Raw genomic sequence first — 22,354 nt, forward strand, 5'->3', positions numbered from 1 at the left:
AACCAAAAACAGACTCATGGACATAGAAAACAAGCTATGTTTACCAAAGGGGAAGGGGCCGGGGAGGAATGAATTAGGAGTTTGGGATTAGCAGATGCACACTACTACATATAAAACAGATAAACAACAAGGACCTGCTGTACAGCATGGGGAACTGATTTCGATTTCTTGTAATAACGTATCATGGAAAAAGAATCTGAAAAGAAAAAATATATATATAGAACTGAATCGCTTTGCTATACACCTGAAACTAACATTATAAATCAACTACACTTCAATAAAAAACAAAAGGCAAAAAACAAAAGATAAAATTTGAATCATCTTGTATTTTCTCTTCTCAGTTTAAGAGACTTTCAAGGTAATACAGACTATAAGGATTGTATTTAACTGAAATATCAGTGGCTTAAGCAATACGGACAATTCTTTCTTTCTCCTGTAAAAGTCTGGTAGGCAGTCCACATCTAATGTGGCACACCATGTTGTTGAGACTCAGACCCCTTGTATCTTGTTACTCTGCCATTTGAAGCCTCCATTCCCAGGTTGGCCTTATGTTCTGTGATGGCTGCTGAAGCTCCAGCCATCACAACTGCATTCCTTACAGCAGGAAGGAGGCAAGGCAAGAGCAGGTAGCTCTTTTTAAAGAATACTCACAAGTTGCACAGACATTCCTGACATCCATCGGTCTCATGGCCCTGCAAGAGAGGCTGGGAGAGATGGTCTTTATTCTGGGCCACCATGTACCCAGCTAGAGTTGGGGGTTCTATTACTCCCAAATAGGGGATGACAGATATTGGAGGATGCTTAGCAGTTCCTGCCATTTTGAGGCTCTGTTTCCCCGCAAGAAAGGGGAAAGGAAACCTTCTCTATGCCTTTAGTGTGTCTAGTCACAGCAGCCTCTGTGTTGAGCAGGTCTGAAGCTGAGTTCAAAGTTTTCACACTCTTAGAGCCTCCTGCCCAGAGTGGAAGACAACAGGGGAGAGGGAGGGGACAGGGACGCCGGTGACGCCCTACTCTGCCTGAGAAGGACCTCAAAGGCCACAGGAATTTCAAGATGGCACCGCGGCCCGCTGGAACCCAAATCCCTTTTTGCCCTGGAAAGCACGCTTCTTTTTCTTGGCTTGTGTTTTTCTGGAAACTATTAGAACTCTCCGCCCAAACCAGATGATAATTGCATGTTACTGATCTTGAGTCTTTAAATTTCTCTCTCTCTCTTTAAAAGAGTGATATTTTTACTGCACATCGTGTTGGCAAAACCCAGTCTTCTTTCTCCCAGGCAGCCGGGATGCTATTATCACATTTCCTCTGTGGATTCACCTCAAGGGAGGGAGTGGAAAGGTCTCAGGGCCCCAAATGTGGATAATAATGTGTCCTTGGCCAGGGGCAGAGGTCAGAGAAGCAAAGGTGGCCAGAGAGAGACAAGGCTTGCACAGGATCACAAGAGCTACCAGTGGGGAGTGAGGAACAAAGACCAAGGCCAGGGCTGCGGGAAGGCAGCGGGTTCTCAGCTGCAGCCCCCAAAGGCATCTGTCCCCCAGGGTGTCTGCTTGGCTCCCGTCACAGCCCTTGAAGGCAGAGTTTGGTGGGTCTCCATGCGTCATCTGTGTCCTCTGGAGTCAAACAGACCTGGGACTCTGATCTTCGTGGCCCGACCTTTTAACTCTGTGCTTTGAGCCGGTCACTGCTCTTTCTGAGCCTCAGTTTCTCCCTTTGACAGAGGTGATCACAGCAGCTCCGATCCTGGGATTGTTGCAAGGCTCACATGGGATCGTGCCCGGAAGCGCCCCACAGAGCTCTGTCGTATCATCAGTGTGTGACCCCGCCTGCCCCTCTCTCAGGTGACAAAGCCGTCCCATTTAGCCACCTAGACTTGCACCAAATAATCCCTTGTGCCTTCTCCATCCCAGGCTGCGTGCTGGGCCTGTGGGGAGTGGGTAGGGGTGGGCAGGGGCCAGGGCACTGAAGGCCTTGATTGAAACTTGACATTTTCCCCTCAGGGCAAAGGAAGAGTCACTGGAAGATTTTCATCCAAAGTGATCTGGGGATTTGGAGAGGCGACCTCCGGGCTGGAGAACGTTGGCGGGAGGTTGACCAGGGGAGGAGGGGATATGGCTGCAGGGAGGCTGTGTGGTGTCCAGGAAGTGAGGGGTGGGGGATGTGGCCAGCGCCAGGCTGCTTTCACCTCCCCCCCCCCACAACTCTTTCTAGAAAGCCCTTCCCCACATACCCCAAAATAGACTGAAATGAATTCACATCTAACTTTCATTTGTATAATCAAAAAGCTTTTTGATAATGTTGCTTCTAAAATTCTTTGCCTAAGAGAAATTCATTTAATTATGATCGGGCACAATTCCTCCACTGAGGGTCCAGTATTCTTGGGAGCTCTTGCAAAATGAAGAGATCTGACCTATAAATTCACGTCAAATATAACGAAGGCGAATGGTGTTTTCATGACTGAATGGAACAATGAATGAACGTGACATAATATTGGGTTCTCTGGATGTTTAATTAAGCATTTATTGATTCTGATTTTGCACGGTTTCCCTACCCCCCAACTGTAATTTGGAGCTCAGACATTTTCAAAGGCTCTGGAAGCATCCACAGGCCTGAGATGCTAAGGCTTCCACACCTGGAAGATAACGTGGGGAAATGCAGAGAAGACTATCGTGGGGGCCAAGCTCCTGCTCTCCCGGGGGTCGTAGCCCAGGGTGGGTTGTGGCTGGGGTGTTACAAAGGGTCCGATAGAAACGGGGCAACATCAGAATATTTTTACATCTTAATTCATAACTTCTTTTCATTTTAGATGGGTATCATACTCTAAGATTTGATCCAAAAATGTTTCTTAAAGGACTTAGTGAGGAGGGAGAGGGTAGAGCTCAAGCGGTGGAGGGCATGCTTAGTGCGCGTGAGGTCCTGGGTTCAATCCCCAGTACTTCCTTTAAAAATAAATAAATAAACGTAATTACCTCCCCCTGGCCAGAATGAAATAATTAAATAATACAATCATAAATAAAATTTAAAAATAAATAAATAAATAAACGAAACAAACCAAAACAAAAAAGACTTAGTGACTAAGGTCCAAACAAATGACAAGCACTGTGGTTGTGCTAACAGAGGAGACAACGTGGGTCTGGCCTTTGTTAAAAAAAAAAAGTAAGACTTAGTGACTAAATAGCAGCTGGTATTTATTTAGAGCTTCCTGTGGACCCTGTTTCTAGTGCTTGACATTATTTTAGTCAATTCTTCTAGCAATCCTATAAGGCAGGTAAGTCATGTTAAATTTACACTTTACAGATAAAAAAATCGTGGTCCAGAAAGATTACTGAGTAATCTGGTCAAGATCACGGCGCTAGGGGGTGAACTTGATGGGGTTTAAACCCAGTACCCAGGCTCTAGAATCCAAGCTCTTAGCAGTAATTTCTATGAACAGGTAGGTTGTCCTGATGCCCCAGGATAAGCTTTCTAGGCTGGACAGCTCAGAGCCGTGAGTAGGACTTACCAGGTCCATCACGGAAAAAAAAAAAATCCATATTTAATTGTTTTTCTAAGGTTTCTTTGACTGAGTGTGCCTGTCTGAGTCAGCTTAGCTGCTGTAACAAAATGCCATCGACCAAATGGCTTAAACAACAAACATCTATGTCTCAGTGCTGGAGGCTGGAAGCCTGAGGTCACAGTCCCAGCAGATTGGGTGAGACCCACTTCCCAGCTCACAGACAGCGTCTTCTCGCTGTGTGCTCAGCCTCCACTCCCACTGCTGGAGTTCCCAGTGGGGTCCCTCCCTCAGAGTGTCTGGCCTGCTGCCTAGTGGGCAGAGAAGCTTCTGGAAGCCAGAGAAAGCCTCAGGCAGTGGGACCTAGGTGCTTTCAGCTGGAAGTTGGACCCTTGTGGACAAAAATGGAAAGGCCAAGGAGATGTGGGTGGGGCACCGAAGGCATTTGCTACGGTTCTCTGCACAAGTTACTCCCCTTGGGAGCTGAGGCCCCGAGGGGTTAACTAGCTGGAAAGGGACAGGGGAGGATTTGAATCCAGATCAAATGACCACAGAATCGGGGTCCTGACCCCATCCTTTGCAGCCTCCTCTGCATTTGCCCACACCTGTGAAGAGCAGGCGGGAGCCTAACTCCATGAATTTTAAAAAATTCATTTTTACATTTGCTCACTCAATCAAGTTAGATGCTTTTAAAGACAAATTTAATTATTTTGAGCTGAAGAAAAAGGCTTTTAATAAGCTGAACATGATGATTTCAGCCTTCTGCTTTCAGGGTTATCAGTCATGACAAGGAAGGAGGACAAAGTGAAGAGTGAAGGGAAAGTGGGGGAGGGGACGGAGGGGGGAGGGGCGGGGCACGCCAGCACACACACGGACGCGACCTGTGCACACGCATGCACACACACGCTCGGATAGGTATTTATTTTAAACTTTTACTTGTGCACTTAAAACCATCATTTGTTCCAAATCGTTTGATTGTGAAGCTTTTATAATATTTTGTTTTATTTTTAGAAACAGTTCTTTTACTTCGGGACAACTGTACAAAGTGTTAAGGAAAATGCAATGCTGATTTGGCACAGACTTCCTGTGTGTTCTGTCTCCCCCGTTGGCTCACACATTCTTCCTCACTCTGAACGTTCCGTCTATGCCTGTGACTGAGACAGGAAGCCAGACACACATGCTGAAAAAATTTCAACAAATATCAACTCTAAACCAACTTGAAGTAGTCAAAATGGCAGGGCTGCCTCAGCCACTGCTGCCTTCCCCAGCCTGGTGCAGGGGAGACAGCGTGGACAAGAGTGTTGCTGTGTTTATACAAAGCTTTCTTTTTTCATTGCTAACGCGTTTATTTGTCTGGTGTAATGGCACCTGCTGGCTATGGCTGTCAAGCACCCAGCCCCCTCTTCTTCTGGCACCACCACCCCAATTTTCCTTTGGAGAACCGCTTCTCCCCCTGCTCAGTCCACAGGGGTGGGAGGAGGTGGACCCCACCTCCAGGTCTAGAGCAGGGGATGCGACTCAGGCCAGGCCAGTCAGAGCCTTTCTTCTTGTGGCTGCAGTGATTGGCTCAGGGATGGGCACACGACCTAAGCCAGCCCAGTGGGATTGCATTCTGGGACTTGTGATGGAAGAACTGGGAACAATTCCTTCCCACTGGATTTAGAGCTGTCAGGAAATGAACCCGGAGAGGAGGTGGCCGGGGGAGGAGAAGCTGCCTGAAAGGGAAGCTGGTAGAGATGAGCGGTTCTATGGAGGCAGACACCTTCCCAGCGGCGCAGGGAGCCCGCCTGGACCAGGGGTGTGGTCAAGCCCAGCTCCTGGCCAGTTGCCTCTCGGGGACAAAAGTCAGTGATTCCCTCTACTGCTGAAGCCAGTCTGAGTCAGTTTGGGTCACTTATTACATAAAGAATTAATGGAAACGTACATTTTTATTTTGTCAGACAGAAAACTAAAATATTGGATGAACTGATTCAAGGTCACTCAGCAGACACCTTGGGAAGGAAAGCATTTCTGAGAGCGTGTAAGAGGGACCACATCCTTCGGCCACGGTCCTGGCACGTGGCCTCTGCCTTTTCGCACTTGGTCTGGGCCACTCTGTGTCCTGTCACATTTACATTTGGGGTTTCTTCCTTTTAGCCTAATGAGGTGATGTCACCTGGGTACCAGGATGGGTGTGTGTGTGGGGGGGGCATCATCACAGCATAGTTCAGAAAGGGGAAGGGATTAGGAACAACCTAGATGTCCAAGCAAAGGGGACCACTTAAGTAAATTAGGAAATCAGCACCATGGAATGCTCTGAAGCTATGAAAAAAAGAAGAGATATTGACCTTCATTTATGAATAAGATAAGGTGTTCAAAGTTTATTAGGGAACAATTCTTACAAAGCTAGAGTATGACTTGAATTTACGTGGTTGTGTGTAACACAGAAAAATACTTACAGAGCATGGGTTGTCTCTTAGCAGCACACAGGTGGCTAGTATTCTGTATTTCTGTATTTGAGAAAATACAGAATAAGGATTATCTGTGTGTCTTGCCCGCTAGCACTGCCAGAACAAAATGCCGCAAAAGACTGAGGGGCTTAAAGAACAGACATTTATTTTCTCGCAGTTCTGGAAGTGGGAAGCCTGAGATCAGTGCCCCAGCTTGGTTGGGTTCTGGTGAGAAGGCTGCTCTTGGCTTCATGTGGCTGCTTTTCAGCTGTGTTTGCGGATGGGTGGAGCGTTGGGTGGGGGTTTGGAAGAGCTCTCTGGTGTCTCTTCTTTTAAGGGCACTAATCCCATCGTGGGGGCCCCACCCTCATGATCTCACCTGAACTTAAGTACCTCTCAAAGGCCCAGTCTCCAAATGCCATCACACCGAGGGTGAGGGCTTCAGTATGTGAAGCAGGCAGTGGGTGGGGGCACAGCTCAGTCCATTGCACTGTGCAATAAAAACCAACAGCAAAACTCAGTTCCTTATACTGAATCGGGCTTTGCAAGGCAACGAACAGCATGCACATAGTCACAGCAATGTTATCAGCATCTACTGGATTTCAGTTTCAGGACCAACTCACAGAGAAGGCACAGAGGGCTGAATCACGCTACAGGGCAGAACAGCAGTGTCACTGGGCTCGATAAGTTGGAAGTAAAAGTGGAGAGGACTCCGGTAGAAAGGAAGCGAGAGGGGAGAAGGAGGGGGTGGGCTGAAGACTGGGCCGTTGCTAAGTGAATGAAGCCCAAATGAAAAGGCTACAAACTGCATGATACTTGTTACATGACTTTCTGGAAGAGGCTGAATCATAGCGCTGGCAAAACCAGCCGTGTTTGCAGGACCCTGGTGGGAAGGAATATTGAACAGGTGAGGTACAGGGGATTTTTCAGGACAGTGAGCCTCTCGTGTGTGATCCTGCTGTGGTGGAGACATGACATGGTGCATTTGCCAAAACTTTACAACACGAAGAATTAACCTTCATGTAAATAAATTAAAAATCATTTAGGGGATCAGAGGATCCCAGGTTGGAATGTGGGGTGTGATAACTCTTGCAGTCTGATGACACGGGAGGCCAGCAGACCTCTGTGCCTCAGTTTCCATGTCTGTAGAATGGGAGTGTTGTGAGAATGAAATCTGTTGTGAAATGCAGGCCCCATCTCTCCTGGGAGTACTTACACCCCGTAGACGACGCATATGACTTTGCCTCTGACCTCAGGCAGCTCAGTCTCCTGGGGGATGAGCCACGAACTCCACATGTGATGCAGTAACTGTCAGTAGAAGGACACAGGGAAGCACAGACGAGGGCAGCCGGCCCAGGCTGGGGGCATGCTGGAAGGCTTCCTGGAGGAGGAACTATCTGACTTGGACCATAATGCTTGAATGTAGGTCAGGAGAGTGAAGGGGTTGGAGGAGGGGGTTCTGGGCAGCAGCGACACAGTAGTAGGGCGAGAAAGGGCAGCGGGCACACAGGGACGGCCAGCCGGCAGGGTGCTTGCCGCTGGAGCATCAGCTGTGAGTGGGAGAGAGAAAGTGTCACCAGGCACCTGCCACGTGGCTTCCTCCTGAAGCCCTGGGAGCCGTGGAAGATTCTGAGCCCCTGCCAGATTTGAGGTTGACCCCCGAGGGGTGGGAGGCAGTCAGGAGGCAGTGTGGTCGCCGAGCTGGTGCAGCATGGGCACAGGTGACTAGGAAGGACCCTTCTCCCCACGAGCAGGTGGGCTGCAGGGAGGAGAGGGAAGTGGGGCCCAGGGGAGCCACCTGGTAGGTGACAAGGGGCTTCTGGCAGGCGGACAGCGGCCACCACAGAGAACAGGAAAGCCCCGTTGCTCCAGCCAGATTCCAGACTTCTCTCAGGAAGCCCTGTCTGCTGGACCTGGCTCCGGGTCACAGGGAGGTGGGGAGCCCCGCCAGCCCGTGGAGTTTCAGCTAACTGTGGGGCTCCCGGCTCACAGAGAGCCTGAGGCTGCCCCCAACATCAGGGTCGGACCTGAGGGAGGCCAGGTGGGGCCCTGCCTGTCGCCTGCAGCAAACACCAGTCTGGGGGCTGCGGCAGGGGGGAAGGATAGGGCCTGGCCTGTCACCCTGTGTCCCTGGCGCTGGTGTGATGCTGGCCCATGGTGGGTGTGAGATCCCTCTATATCAGGTCGGCTCTAAATGGAGACTTCTACCCTCTCCTGGTCGCGTGATCGCCTACCTGCGGTTCCAACCACACTGCGCCCCTCTGTGCCCCCACCCCCACCCCTCCAGGGGCTCAGCCTCCCCTCCAGGGCATCGCCTGGCCAGCGGTCAGGTGCCCTGCTCAGTCCCTTCTCGGCCTCTGCCCCCTGGCTCCTAGCACCCTCTCTCCTTCCCCTCATCGTGTTGTGCTGTGGTCACAAGCTGTGAGCTGGTCTCTAAAACCAGAAGGCGAGTTCTTCGAGGTCAGAGTCGGGTTCAATGCACCTCGCTGGTTGTGCTCAAAACAACATGCAAGGAGTTCAGGGTGAGGCCTCCTGAAATGAGCTGCCAAATTCACTCAAACAGCCGTGGTGATCTCAGCTGTTGTTCTGGACTGGTGCGGCGCTGGCCGCTTGAGCTGTACTCAAAGTCTGCGCTGGGGGTTGGGGTGTCTCCTTTTGGATCAGAACCTATGACTGCCCTCCATGGTGGTGGTGCTGCCTGTGTGCTCAGCCCAGAAACTGTAAACTCATCCGGAAGCTTTGGAGGACTTTTAAGTAAACGAAAACCCTCCCTGAGAATCCATCATTACTGAGAGTGGCTACTATTTGTGTCAGCCAGGCACCCTTTGGCATTGTCTAATCAGACACCAGGGGCCACCACTGCCTGCTGTCAACCCATTTTACAGACCAGGTGAACGAGGGCCAGCCAGGGAAGTGACCGCAAGTAAGAGGCACTCGGGCTCTGAGCCAGGCTGGGACACAGCCCCGTGGTGCCCTGTTCTCACCACTGCAGAGTGATGAGCTCTTTTGGTTTCTCCCCAATTCCTTGTAATCCCTGAGGTCTGTCCACCAGAGACAGGAACAGGTGAGGCAGATGTGTGTCGGGTTCTGCCCGATCATAGGTGTCTGTAATCCAGAAGCTTACAGAACCCTGGGATCGAGGCCAACCAGTGATCGTCCCTGGGGATCAACTCTGTTTTGGCTGATTTTTTTTTTTTTTTAAAGAGCCTTGATCAGACATGAAAAATGATTCTATTTAGAGAAATTAAAGTTTCTGTAGAGGGTGCTTGAGTGTCCCACCTGACCCCTTGGGATCCTGTCCCTGGCTTCCATGTGGGTTGCTGCTAAGGCCTGGCACCTGGGGACACTTTCAGAGGCCCACCCTGGGGCTCGTGGGACGCCCCACCCTGCTCCACTTCCCCGCAGGAAGAGCCAGGAGCATCTGAGAGTCTGCCTTTCTCCCGGGTGTACCCTGCAACCCGGAGCTTCCCACAAGTCCCCTTGGGATCAGCCTGAGGCTGGGACTTCGCCTAAAACAGTCCCCCAGCACAACTTCTCCTGCCTCTCGGTCCTCTTCCCGACTCCCTTCACTGTCTCCCCTGGGAGCACAACCTCGATATACCCTTCACACAAGTTCACGCCTCAGTGTTTGCCCCTGGAAGACCCCCACCGAAGACCATTTCTTTCTTGTAGATCTTATCAGAGTTTTTGTCACGCCCTGGTGGATGATTTTCCAAGAGGCAAGACGAGTAGGCAAGATTTTGCCAGTGCCACCCCATGCTCCGCCCGCCTGTGCAAGTGTTTTCACTGGGCTCCCTGAATGCGGCCTGAATGAAAACAGAGAGGTGGACAGAATTGCTCAAGGCCACACAGCAGCTCTGACTGACGGCTTCCTTCCCACTAAACGCACCCCCGGGCTGCTGCTGAGGGGAGGGGAGGGGGGACAGGGTGGCCGAGGGAAGCGATGCAGCCCAGGAAGTGGAAGAGCCTTGTTCCAAAGAATTGTAAAATTTATTGTATAAGTATTGCAGCTTTTCAGAATGTCATCATTGCCACTAATGATTATTGATACACAACAAGCGGTTTCATCAGGCCTGTGGATTGGCATTCAAACACAGAGTCCTATGCAGCAGCAGCGTGGGCACTGTGCCCAGCGTGCCACGGAGAGTTTACATACATGTAACTTGAACAGAACTTGGGGAACAGGGCTGCGGAGAGCGGTCCCAACGCCAAGGGAGCCACGTGGAAGCGTCGCCATCAGCACAACCGTCAGGGAGTCAGGCAGGCGAACGAGAGCGCAGCGGGTCCTCCTGAGCTCTATGGTACAGCAGAGTTCGAAGCGCAGTTTCCGGAAAACCCAGCCGAACGGAACCTTCTCCTTCCTTATCGGGGTGTGTTGCTTTGCAGATCGAGAAGCTTGGTGCAGCACGTAGGGAGAAACGCACATTCTCCGAATCGTGCAATTCACAGAGCAGACAGACACGGGAGGGGAATGGGTTCAGTCCTCGCCCTGCCCGGGACGTCGCTGGGTGTGGGGACGGGAGCCGCTTTCAGCTCCTGGCAAAGACACTGGAGCGTGGACGTCTGCGTAGACCTGGGCCTTGTGGGGGAAGTGGTTTTCATCTGGAGGAAAAGGGATGACTGACAAGCAAGGAAACAGCAAGAGGAGCAGAGAAAAGCCGAGGTCTGCCACCTTCTCCGAGCCCAGCCTGGTCCCCCTCCAACCAGCCACTGCCAAGGACACCCCCAACTTTCTACTGGACGGAGAGGGCCTCCCTAGAGGTGCTCAAAGGCTCTTCAAAGACACTGGCACAACAACCCTCGGGGTTCTGGGTCCAGCAGAGAAACCAAGAGCTTTGCAGAAACACCCCACTGGTTTTCTTGGGAGGCACCCTGGCTTTGACAAGTCACTCCGCCACGAACATTTGCAACCGTCACCCGCCAGGCACAAAGCCCAGGGACGATGCAGTGCTGAAGCCTGGACTGCGATCCTGGGGTGTCATGGGGGGCTGCTACGGCCTCAAGCCAGCTGAGGTCAGTAACTCTCCACCCCCCACCTCCTTCTAACTTGCTGCCAATATGGCAAACGCAGACCACACCGCCAAGCAACAAGATTCAAGGTTAGCTCCAGAGGGCCCGGGGACACTTCAGCCTGGCTCTCGGCTGACGCTGCTCACGCAAATAAGGTCCACGTCCAGGTTTCCAACCCAGATGGGATTTGAACAAGCTCCTGACAAGAGGCTGGAGGGGCAGGAGGGGTGGCCTGACCAAGCGAGGCACATCCAAGGTGGAAGAGGGGCAGGCGGGACACATCGCGAGGGTGATGGGGATGTTTTTAAAGCAGCAGCAGCCCTCTGCCCACCACGAGCGGGAAGGCCAGGCCCAGGTGAACGGGGCACTGTCCAGGAACGCCACCGCCTGGGAACAAGAGGGGTCCACTGCTTCCTCAGTAAGGCACTAGGGAGACGCTTCACGTAAAGGAAAGCTACGTTTAAAAATTTTATCTACAAATGTGTCCCTGTACCTTTCAGGACAGACTCTATGGATTTCTCTGCAAGACCTTTTAAAAGCATCTTCGAGGGGGAGAAGCAAAGGTTAGGCTGAAGACCCCATGGACAGACAGGTTTTATCGTCAAGGTACCAGAACCTTCTGCCAGGCTGGTGAGTGGACACTCAGAGACCTTGGTCAGATTGGTCACCATGTTCTTAAAAGGTATATATATATAGAAATAGAGTTCAAATGGTCAGAACGTCAAAACTGTTCTCGAGGTTTTGTTTTTCAAGTCATAAAAAAGTTGCTTAAAAACAAGTTATTGCCTCATACCTTTCTCTCGAGTTAACCTGCCAGTTAGCATTCTGCCAACGGCGAAAAGACACCTCCACGGAATGGAGGATGGCGGAGGGGGGGGGGCTGCTCTTCTGCTGGGAGCGTCACCCCCGTGGAATACTAGCCCGTCCTCAGAGGGGCTCCAGCCACCGTGCCTGGCAGATCCCGAGGGACCCCCACTCCACTCTCTCCCTGCCATCTGTGTTTGCACACACGTGTGCCCGCCCGCACATCACCAGCAAGGGGGTCCCGCTGAAATCTACTCGTTAGAATCCTGGAAAACAAGAGTCCTGTCTGATAAAAACGCTTAGTGAAAACAGATACGGAAACACATCAAACAGGATGGTTTCCACGGGGGAGGGAAAGAAAACGCGGAAGAGGAGGAGACAGAGAATTCTGCTTCTACATCTGAATGCTCGAGTTCGCGTTGATGGGACTGTTTTTCTCATTTTAACCCTTTCGCAATGTCCTGGGAGAAACCTGGGCATGTCACCCTTTCACCTCTGGTGTTCTGGTTACGCGCCTGTTAGGTGAGAACTGAGACAGAAAGAGAAAGGCAGGGATGAGGTCACGTTCCTAGTCCTTCGGGCCCTTCCTGTCTGCCAGCCGGCGGCACCCGCTGCATCTGCGCACACAAGCTGCCTGACGGAGCGGCCCTGGCCACATGGGCGGGGGGCGAGGAGCACCTTAATCAGCCCCTTCCTACGGGGACCTTCATGGTTAAAAAAAAGAGAGAGAGAGAGAGAGAGAGAGAAAACTGAGATTCCTTCAGTAACAGTTTGTCTTCATTTCGGGAAAAGCAAAGCCCACAACCTGGAACTTGGTGCCTCGAGTAATTTTCCTATGTTGTTTGCGATTCAAAGGCTGTCCTGGCCCAGAGGGGGGAATGCGTCTCCCTCGGGCGGGAATGTATGATGAGGTACCGACCTAGCGCTAGACAGAAGCTGCTGCTCTGCAGGAAGCCGGCACCCCCGGAAGCCTCTCTCCAGGCTCAGCGCGGGGCCCACCCTCTGCCTGACGTCCACCGTGAGATTCCGCATCTCCCTTAAGAGTCTCAACAGACGTGATAGAAGTTTCCATCAAACAAGCACTGACATATTTATATTAAAAAATAGTGCAAAAGCTCAACATTTATATAAATAACTCTAAACCCCTGCTTTGTAGTTTCTTTTTTCTTTACAAGGTAATACACACTTTCTGAGTTGGCACTCAAAATTGCCATTTTTTTTTCTCTTCTAGTTCAGAAAACAACTTTTTTTTTTGTAATAGGCCTCTTCTAATACAAAAATACTCCTGCCCTCGCACATACAGTTTCTCTTATTTTATATATATTTATATATATAATATTGCAGATCTTTAAACAAAGGTTTTGTGCAAATATGTCTTTAAAGTTAAGTGAAATCATCATAAACAAACAAAAGAAAGCATCCACGCACGCAGCTCAACTAGAAACAGAAAAGACTAGTGTAGAATTTTTTTTTCTCTTTTGCCTTCAAGACACAGCTCAACAAAGAAACGTGTTTTGTGTGTGTGTGTGTTGTTTTGTTTTTTGTTTTGCAAGCTTTCTTAGCTTGTGCATTCAGACCAGACAGAACATGTAAATATTTATACACAGAGAGGTGGGGAGAGGATGGTTATGCGTCGCATTTTCTGTGTGTCGCCCCGTTCTCCTCTCTTCTCTTTCAAGAAGTGCGGAGTGTTTTTGTTTTTGTTTTTTTGTTTTAACCTACTGCTGCCCCAGCCCCGGCCACCAGGAATTCCTAGAGGGGGTGTCCCTTCTGTTTATCCTTCTCTTTGCTCCAGGCCGCTGTGCTCTCCAGGGGGGCGATGTGTGAGTGGTGCAGCCGGGTGCCCTCCAGCAAGGAGGTCCCGCCGCTCTGCTGGTGCTGGAAGGTGGAGGCCCCAGGGTAGTGCCCGATGACCTCGCTGTAGGTGGGGGGCGGCCCCTCCATGCGCCCGCCACCCCCATAGCACGTGGCGCTGATGCCCGAGTTACTGCTGGGGGGGCAGGGGCCACCCAGCATGGCGCTGTCCATCAGGTCGCTGTCGAAGATGGTTCTGTTTGGGGGTGCGCGCACGGACTCCCGGTTCAGCTCTAGCTGCTGCTCGGGGTCCCGCAGCTGGAGAGTGCAGGGGCCTTGGTAGGGCGGGGGCTCCTCCCCGTCTGACAGCGAGATGGTGGGAGGCAGGTCGATCTCGTGCTGCAGGTACGGGTAGGTGGGCTGGAAGCGGTGGAAGCGGTCCCGCTGGGCGAAGGAGGGCACAGCCAGGCGGTCGGCGGGACGGGGCGGGGCGTAGACCTGCGGCTGGAGGGGAGAGAGCACAGTGAGGGTCCCCCAGCTGCAGGACCGGGGACGGGGGTTGGGCTGCCCGTGACTCTGCTCTCTGGGGACAGGGAGAGGCCGTAGCAGGATGCGGGGGGAAGGAGCTGAGCCCAGAGTCCAGACATCTCATGGCTGGAGAGCCCTGGAGTGCGAACAACGTCACAGAGTTCAAAGAGGGGCAGCCTTGTCCTTCAGTGTCACGGACATTGTGGGCTGCTTGCTCCCTGGGGGAAGGGAGCATATGATGTCCAGGTGGGGGGGGGTCCCCACAGCCAAGGACAATTCTTCAGAGAAGGGCAGGTGTGAGCTCTGGCAGCCACACTCTTCCAGCAGGGGAAGGGCCTCTGGCCTGGAGGAGGGGAAATGCTGGGCAGAGGTCCTTCAACGTCCACTACAGCAGCCTTGAGGTGCAGGTGGGGTGGGGGGCCGGCAGGGCAGGGGCAGAAGGCAGGGACGCAGTGCTTGGTCTCACCTCTGGGATTCCATTGCCCGACACCGTGCTCTCCGAGGGCCAGAGGCATCCTTCCTGTATGAGGAGGAAAGGGACAGGGTCAGTGGGTTGGGCAGAGCTGGGACAAAAAAGGGGCAATCCGGCTTGGGCTCTGAGAGCTGCCATTTGGAATGAGATTTCACACCCATCCGTCTCCCTCTATCCCACTCGTGGCTACCCCAGCCCGGGTCTGGACGTTTCCCTTGGACAGGACCACATCACTGATCTCTTGGCTCCCAGCTGTCTCCCGAAAATGCACCCTCCGAAGTTACATTTTCCAAAACATACATCTGATTCACGGGCCCCCCCTTCTCAAAGCCCTCCAGCAGCTTCCGTGGACCTTAGAATAAATCAAATGAACTGGTGAATTGGCTGATAAGAAAGCCTAGGTGCTTGCTGTGCGACCTTGGGCGAGTTACTGCATCAGAAACTGTGGATAATTGCAGTACAAGTACCTGCCTCTTGGAGCTGTTGAAGGACTTCAGGAGGGGAACATGCAAACCAACTGGGGTGCACGTGGCCCTCAGTGAGCTCACAAAAGCGCTGGGTGCTACCACCACTCTCCCTCCTATCACGCCGACCTGCCATCTAGTGCAGTGAAGTGCTAAGTGTGTACCCCAGGGCCTTTGCACTGGCTGCCCCACTGCACAGCTGGGCTCCTTCTTGCTTTTCAAGTACAGTGCCCCCTGCAGACTTCCCCTAACACCATCAGGTAAAGGGCCTCCTCCCATTAAAAATCCCATCATCTGCTTATTTCCTTCAAAGCATCTGTCCACATATTTATTGAGTACTTTAGTCTGTCTTGCCCCTTATGACTGTGAGCCCAGGTTATAAATGGAATACAGACAGTTCATCAGCAAAGGGCCCCAGGCAGTTGCTCAACAAACCTGGAATGCAGCTCCACTCCCATGCTTGTGACATGCAGGGCCAGCCCCAGACCTAGGGGAAGGGATGTCTTCCTTCCTTTAATTTTAGTTTTATTGAGATGTAACTAACATACAATCGATTGCACACATCCAAAGCACGCAATTTGGTTAAGTTTTGGCAAAGCTATATGCCAGGAGCCCATCACCACAATCCAAGGCAATTAACGTATCTATCATCCTAAAAGTTTCCTCGGGGACGGTTTCTTGAGGGTTCTCAGTTCAGAGCATTCTCACCTGCAGTCTGGGGAGGAATTGCCTGGAGGGCAGCAATTTCCTAAGCGGCCACTGGGGGGCTCTGTCTCTCTCAAAACTGTCCCATAGGGAATGCGTTTACCCCACTCACTGGGGTCTAGATTATTCCAGGCGTGGGGACGCAGAGGGCAGACATGCGCCATTACTGTTCAGCTGGAACATTACTGGGCCGCTTTGTTACTGATGCTAGTAGTGCCGTCTCAGTTGCTGCCTTTGTGCTGGGCACCGTCCTAAGCCCTTTAAAGCACTAACCCAACTCTCCCGACAAAACCTACAAGGCAGGCTGAGGTCAGGGAGTTGAGCTGAGCTGGCTCAGCTGGTAAGAGGCAGTGCTGGGATCCAAACCTCGCCCGCCGCATTCGGGCTCAAGCTGGCCCTGGCAGGCTCTGTGGGCCTCACTCAGGTCCCTGGCACTGCCCAGGTGTGTGCCAGGAAGCGGGGGGAGGGGCGGGGGGACATCCACCGGCTGCCCATAAAAGTCGGGAGCCCTGGGGAGGGATGCAAGCAGCCAAGGTCAGCTTGGATAAACGTGCTCCAGACAAGCCCCTGCCTCAAACCCTCCTATGAGGCCCTCCGTCCCGGGTCCCATCTACCTCTTCCCACCACTGCCCAGGGGGTCTCCGCCCAGGGAGCTTAAGAAAATGCCAGTCAATGCCTGGGAGGTCCCGCCGTGGACCCCAGAATCACTGCCATCCTTGTCACCTGACTACTCCCAACGTGTGCACCTGGAGTCATCTCCTCCTCCAGGGAGGCTTCCAAGAACCCCACCAGATGCCCCTCCCCAGGCTCCCACAGCATCCCAGCTCCTGTATCAGCCTGGCCCTGCTGTGAGCACCCCAGCGCCCAGTGGCTGCTCTGCACCTGCCCACAGTCTGTGTCTTAACTCACCCTGTTCCCTAATTCAGGGAGTGGCCCTAACACCTTTCCAGGTGCAAACGGCAGACCCACAGGGCTGCTCCTGACAGCTCCTTCTCTCGTCCCCCTCCTTTCCTCGATACTGCCTTCCCTTTCTGAAAGCTTCCTTGAGGAGAGCTGGCCCAGCCTGCCCATGGCTTCCCCATCTAGACCTGGGGTCTGCAAACGCTTTCCCTGAGGGACCAGAGAGTGAAGTATTTTCTGTGTTATGGGCCAGACAGTCTGTCACACCACTAACAAGGCTGCTGCAGGGCAAACGCGCCACAGAGGACACCACGGGGATGGGCGGGGCTGAGTCAATAAAATCTGATTTGCAGAGCAGGCAGCCAGCTCCTGGCCTACACCTGCGAGACTCCCGGCCTGCCTTCAACTCGACTCTGAGCCATGGTCCGTGCCGCTGAAGTGGCTAGGTTGTTGCCACGGTCGTTCCCATTACGCGGTGTTTTCTAGCTACTCTGGGAGCAGCAGCGGACGGGGAAGTGAAGTCTCGGGGCCACAGGGTTTACCTGCATGGGAACCTGACCCTCTGATGAGGGTCATGGGGAAATGAACTCCCAGGGGGGGTCACCCTGAAAAGGGGCCACAGCAGGCCAGCCAGGCCAGGGTGGGTCCAGCTGCAAGCAGACAGCGGCTGTGTTTGGGCCTCTCTGGGAGGTCACGGGGCCCCGACACTCCACAGACATGCCCTGTCTGGCAGGAGCCCCCAGGGGAGCTACCACACTTACTTCAGGCCTAACAGGCCTCTGTGTTTACCCAGCCAGGCACCCCCGGGGGCCTGTGCAGGTAGCTGGGTAGATGGCAGGGGTGGGGGACTTTTAGCCTCGGATGTTCAAGGATCAGAGCCCGCATCCTCACCTCCACCTGACAAAGTCCAGAGGCTGCCCTCAGGGCTGTCCTCCCCCACCTGTGGTAGCAGGGCTCCCTCACACCAGAAACAGCACTGAGTCCACCCTCCCCGTGACCACACGGGGCGGGATGGAGAAAGGCTAGCTCCCACCCATTCTACAGACGTGAACTCTAAGGCTCAGTGGGGGCAAGATGTCCCAGCCTGGAGCACATGCTCTCGGCCTGGTGTCTTCTCGTTTGTCCCAGCATCAGAGGGAGGACAAAACGGGCTTTGAGCTCTTCAAACTGTCACTGAGAAGCTGTGTGGCCCCAGGCAAATGTTGCCACCTCTCTGAGCCCCAGTTTCTCTTCTGTGAGTTGGGGTTCCCTGGCTGCTGAAGGGGGAAATCACTGAGTGCAGGTGCTGGCAGTGCAGCGGGTGGCACTGTCACCAGGCAACAGCGACAGTAAATAAACACACAGGTGAGTCCTGCAGCAGAAGCTGCGGATTCCTTCAGAGCTTCAAGTGCCCTCCAGACACACTCTGGGCCTCAGGTATTGGGGCACCCAGAGTCCCCATCAGAGGGATCAGAGTGGATGCCCTGGCAACCTGGTGACGCACTGAGGCCTGATGGAAGCCGAAATGCCCCAACCTGCTGGGACAGGCCTGCCAGACCAACTTGGCTCAGCCCCACGGACTCTGGGTACCGCCACCAGCCCTAGGCGTCCCCCAGTGCCGGGAGGCCATGCCTGCTGCCTCCTTGTCCTGTCCCTCCTACCAGCATCCGGCAAACACGGACTCAGAGATGTGTGCCCTCCCACAGTCCTGGGGCTGCCCAAGTGCCCCCTTGTCCCTGGATTCCCAGCTGCTTCTGTCCAGATTGTCAAATGACACGTGGAAGGCGTGGGGATGGAAACCATTTAGTGATGGACTCTGCACCCACCTTGGGCCATTGGCCAGAGAACCCTTAGCAGCAGGGTAGGGTAGGCCCTGAAGGCGCAGGGGAACGAGGGGTGCACAGTGCTCAGATGTGAAGGAAGGCGAGCTCCCTCCCCACCAAGAGCTGCTTGAGGGGATATTTCTGGTTTTCCAGAACGGCCAACAAAGTCCACAATTCTAACACATCCGAGAGCAGTTTTCTAGGTGACAGCGAGGACAGGGCAGTATACGTCCTCCTCAGCCTCCCTGCACCCACCCCCCCGCACCCCACCCCCATTTCTTCCTTTAGAGCTCGGCCTCAGGGGCTCACCCTGACTGTCCCGGGTAAACCTGGCACCCTGGATTCCCAGTGGCCGCCCGTTCAGTCCTCAGAGCACCCGCTGCTCCTGTGTGTCTAGACCCAGCCTGCCAGGCAGCAACCCCACAGGACTTGCTCACAGCCATCTCCCCCCAGGGCCTGGGAGGGTTCCAGACACGCGGAGGGTGCTCAGCAGATACCTGTCTGGTGAATGGATGGACGGATGGACGGACGGACAGGTGGAGAGTTGAGGGAGCAGAAGTGCTCGCAGTCCCAGCCAGCAGTGCCCAGGCCCCAAGCGCTGGCCTTTTTTACACGATGACCGGGGTCCGCAGCCCCACCGCACAGACTAGGGACTGGTCTGCGGCCTTCCTTCCATCGGGGTCGCTGCCTGGACCTAGAACCCTCCCCCACTGCACCCCTGCCACAGACTGTCTCCCAGGTCCCATAAGCACCCGACCCAGACACCGCGGGCATTCGGTGGGGGCATCCACGGCTCCTGGAAGCTCCAGGCATGGACGGGAGGGGCAGGCGCTCACCGAGGACAGCGCGTCTTCCCTCCTCCTGGCCTGGCTGTGCCGGCTGATGAAGGAGCGGGCGGACAGCTTGTAGTGGCTCAGCAGACAGGTGATCACCACCACCATGACCATCACCACCACCACGATGATGGTGATCTCAACGAACTCCAGCTCCGCTGCAAGACCAAGGGGACATGTGAGGCCTTGGGGCCGGCCCTTCCCAGCGCCCCCATCCCCGACACACAGACACCCCAACGCCCCTACACACAGCCAGCACGCCTACACCCCTGCACACATACACATACCCAACACAGACACCCCACCGCCCCTACACACACCCAGCACGCCTACACCCCCGCACACACACCAGCACAAGTAGACACAGATAACGCACCGCGCACCCCTGCAAACACACACCTATCACACGCACAGGACGCACAGTGAAAAGGCCTCAGAAAAACCACGTTCTGGGCGGCCACGGATGCTGCAATTCTCATTTCTTTTCTTTTTTTTTTTTTTTGGTTTTGTTTTGTTTTTTTCCCCTAGAAGGTGGAAAAACCCTCAAGTGCTGGAAAAGGAAGGTTATTTTGATCCTGCGAGCGCCGGGGTGGTTTCTGCTGACTCGAGCGGGTCTGCGTTGGGCGGCTGGGCAGCTGGCCATGCCTGGTGCCAGCAGGGCCCCCAGCAACGGTGCCTGTCCCGCCGGGGACCTGGGCAGGGACACGACAGAGGGGACACAGCCAGGAGCGCTGGGTCTGGAGCTCCGCCAGCTGCCCCCAGCCCGAGGCCGCCCACTGACGGATGAGCCTGGGGAAGGTGCCTCCCCAGACCCCGGGGGGTTGGCAGGAAGACAGCTCCCCCACCCCAGCAAATGACACGCCATTAGCTCAGGGCTCCCCAGGGACACAGGTTCAAGCTCAGGGCAGCTGACTCAGCTCTTCCTCCTCCCAGACAGACACATGGAAGCTGGAGGAGTGGGGGCGGCCGCAGGTGGGGACTCAAAAGCCCGGTGGGAAAAGGATGCATCCGGGGCGGACATTCCTGTCTGTACAGGAACAGAAGCCCCTCCACACACAGCCCACCCCCCACATCCTCTCTGAAGCCCAGGACACCCACTTCTCACCCACGTTAAGCTTTTGCCCAACTGTGCCAGTCTGCCTGATGCCGTCAGTGAGTCACGTGAGTCTGCCCCCAGGGGACATGTGGCAATGTCTGGGGACATCAGTGGCTGTCACAACTCAGGGTGCTCCTGGAATCTCAAGGGTGGGGACTAGGGTGCAGCTTAACAGCCTACAGTGCACAGGACAACACCCGACAAAGACCGCGCCAGGGTCCATGATCCCTACTCAGGGCTGAACGTACAGAGAGTGTTCTTTTTCATCCCACCTAACAGTGAGGAGACCGAGGTCCGGAAGTCAAGTGACTCATGCAGCCCAAGGGCCCAACGCTGGGGGCTCCTGCACTGCATGTCTGCCTCTGCATTTGATCTGGAGCCTGGGCCTGGCTCTGGCCCCTGGGGGAACTGCATCCCCATCTTCCTGGGTGGGGCAGGAGGGAGGATGGACTGGCCAGGGACCTTGGTGAGACCTTCCTGAGCCTGGAGAAGGCTGGGCTCTGCCTGGCTGGAAATTGGATAAGTCTCAAACCTTGTGAAGGAGGAGTCATTTACCCACCAAGAGGGCGGCAGGGCCTGGGTTGAGCAAAGGCTGGGCCTCTGGCCTTGGACCCAGTAACTGTGGCTGCACCCTCTGCCTCTCCAGACAGGCTGGTCCAGGGCCTAGGCAGCCCGGCCTGGCTCTGCAGGACCCAGGGCCTGTCCGTCAGGGCCTGGGATAAAGCTGCCCATTCAGAGGACACACAGGCCTGCTTTGTGCAACACCCACGCCCCCTCAGAGGGGACTGCAACCCAGCCCCCAGCCTCATCCACTCTTCACCCCAGCCGGGACCATGGGTGGGCACCCCTCTGTCCCTCCCCTGTGTCTCCAGGGGCCCCACCCATGCCAGGCCTGGAGGAAGGGAGGTCTGAGGCTGCCTCTGCCCCCGTCCTGGGCCCTGGCAGCCTGCAGGGCCCTGGCCAGGCCCAGGGGCTGTGAACAAACCCCATAGCCCCCCTGACCCGCAAAAGGCAGGGGGACCTGATTTCTGGGGGCTGGGGTTCAGCATGAGGTGATTTCACCCCCAGAAAGGAACCCAGGGCTTCTGGAAGCACTGTGACCATCCTGGTTCCTGGGCCACAACCCCATGTAGACAGACGTGAAGGAAGCGAGGGAAAACTCTCAGAAAAAGAGAAACGACGACTCATTTCTAGGCTCTAATCTGGAAGTCAGAGGCCTGGGGTCTCGGCCAGAGGAGGAGGGAGACTCCACGGCAGCGCAGGGGCTGGCACAGCGGCTCCATGAGGACCCCCAGGCCAGCTCTGGGCCTCTGACTCACCTGAGTCCATCCCAGTTTCCCCATGGAAAAGGAGGGGGCGGTGTGGGGACGATGTCCCCAGCACTGAGGGAGTGAGTGGGGCTACCCAGCACCCTGGCTACTGCAAAACAAGAACAGCCTGAACCCACAGGCCTGAAGAGAGAGGGCTGAGCAGGACCAAGCTGGACATTCCAGGCTGTGCAAAGACAGGGAGGCACGTCGTGGGGAGGGGTGGAGTGAGGCGTGCAGGAGAGGCCCTCCCGGGCAGCAGGCGGTTCACCCCCGCCCATAAGGCAGAGAACACCCTGGGCTGTGTGTTCTGGCCTTGGCCGTGGGGAGAGGGGGCTCTGGTCCAGCTGACAGCACCATAATGAACTTTCACACACAGGGTCCTCCTTCTGGGAGATGCTGCCTCCCGGGGACATTGAGCCCGCTTCTCTGGGAAGTGCATCATGAAAGCACCTGCTGGGAGAGGCAGCCAAATCGGGGCCCGAGGGCCCCTGCATCCACCGTCCCCAGCCCCACTCATTACACAGGCTTGTGCTGTCTGCCTGGACTCAAGCTCCACCTGGGTCCCCATTCTGCTTGACATCATCTGCCTGGCCCCAGTGGGCAGCCCAGGCTTCAGCATCCGTGCCCAACTCCTCACTCCTGCTCCCCCAGCAGGCATCACTAATCGAGCAGGAGTTCCTCCTCACCACAGGCATTGCTAGTTGAAACCCCAGTGGGCCA

General features: G+C 54.5%; 1 protein-coding gene across 2 annotated transcripts in view; it reads right to left on the reverse strand.

The window, feature by feature from the left end:
- Positions 1-9,884: 9,884 nt before the first annotated feature.
- Positions 9,885-22,354, reverse strand: part of PMEPA1 (prostate transmembrane protein, androgen induced 1) — a 56,050-nt gene continuing 43,580 nt past the window's right edge. For both annotated transcript variants that reach the window (XM_006186130.3, XM_032461432.1), the window contains exons 2-4: positions 19,232-19,386; positions 14,519-14,572; positions 9,885-14,028 (exon numbers count right to left, since the gene is read on the reverse strand). In XM_006186130.3, the coding sequence (XP_006186192.1) occupies positions 13,483-14,028; positions 14,519-14,572; positions 19,232-19,342 (711 nt within the window). In that variant the 5' untranslated portion in view covers positions 19,343-19,386 and the 3' untranslated portion in view covers positions 9,885-13,482. The remainder of the gene's footprint in view (positions 14,029-14,518; positions 14,573-19,231; positions 19,387-22,354) is intronic.

The sequence above is a fragment of the Camelus ferus genome, chromosome 19, assembly GCF_009834535.1.
Source record: "Camelus ferus isolate YT-003-E chromosome 19, BCGSAC_Cfer_1.0, whole genome shotgun sequence".
Taxonomy (NCBI): domain Eukaryota; kingdom Metazoa; phylum Chordata; class Mammalia; order Artiodactyla; family Camelidae; genus Camelus; species Camelus ferus.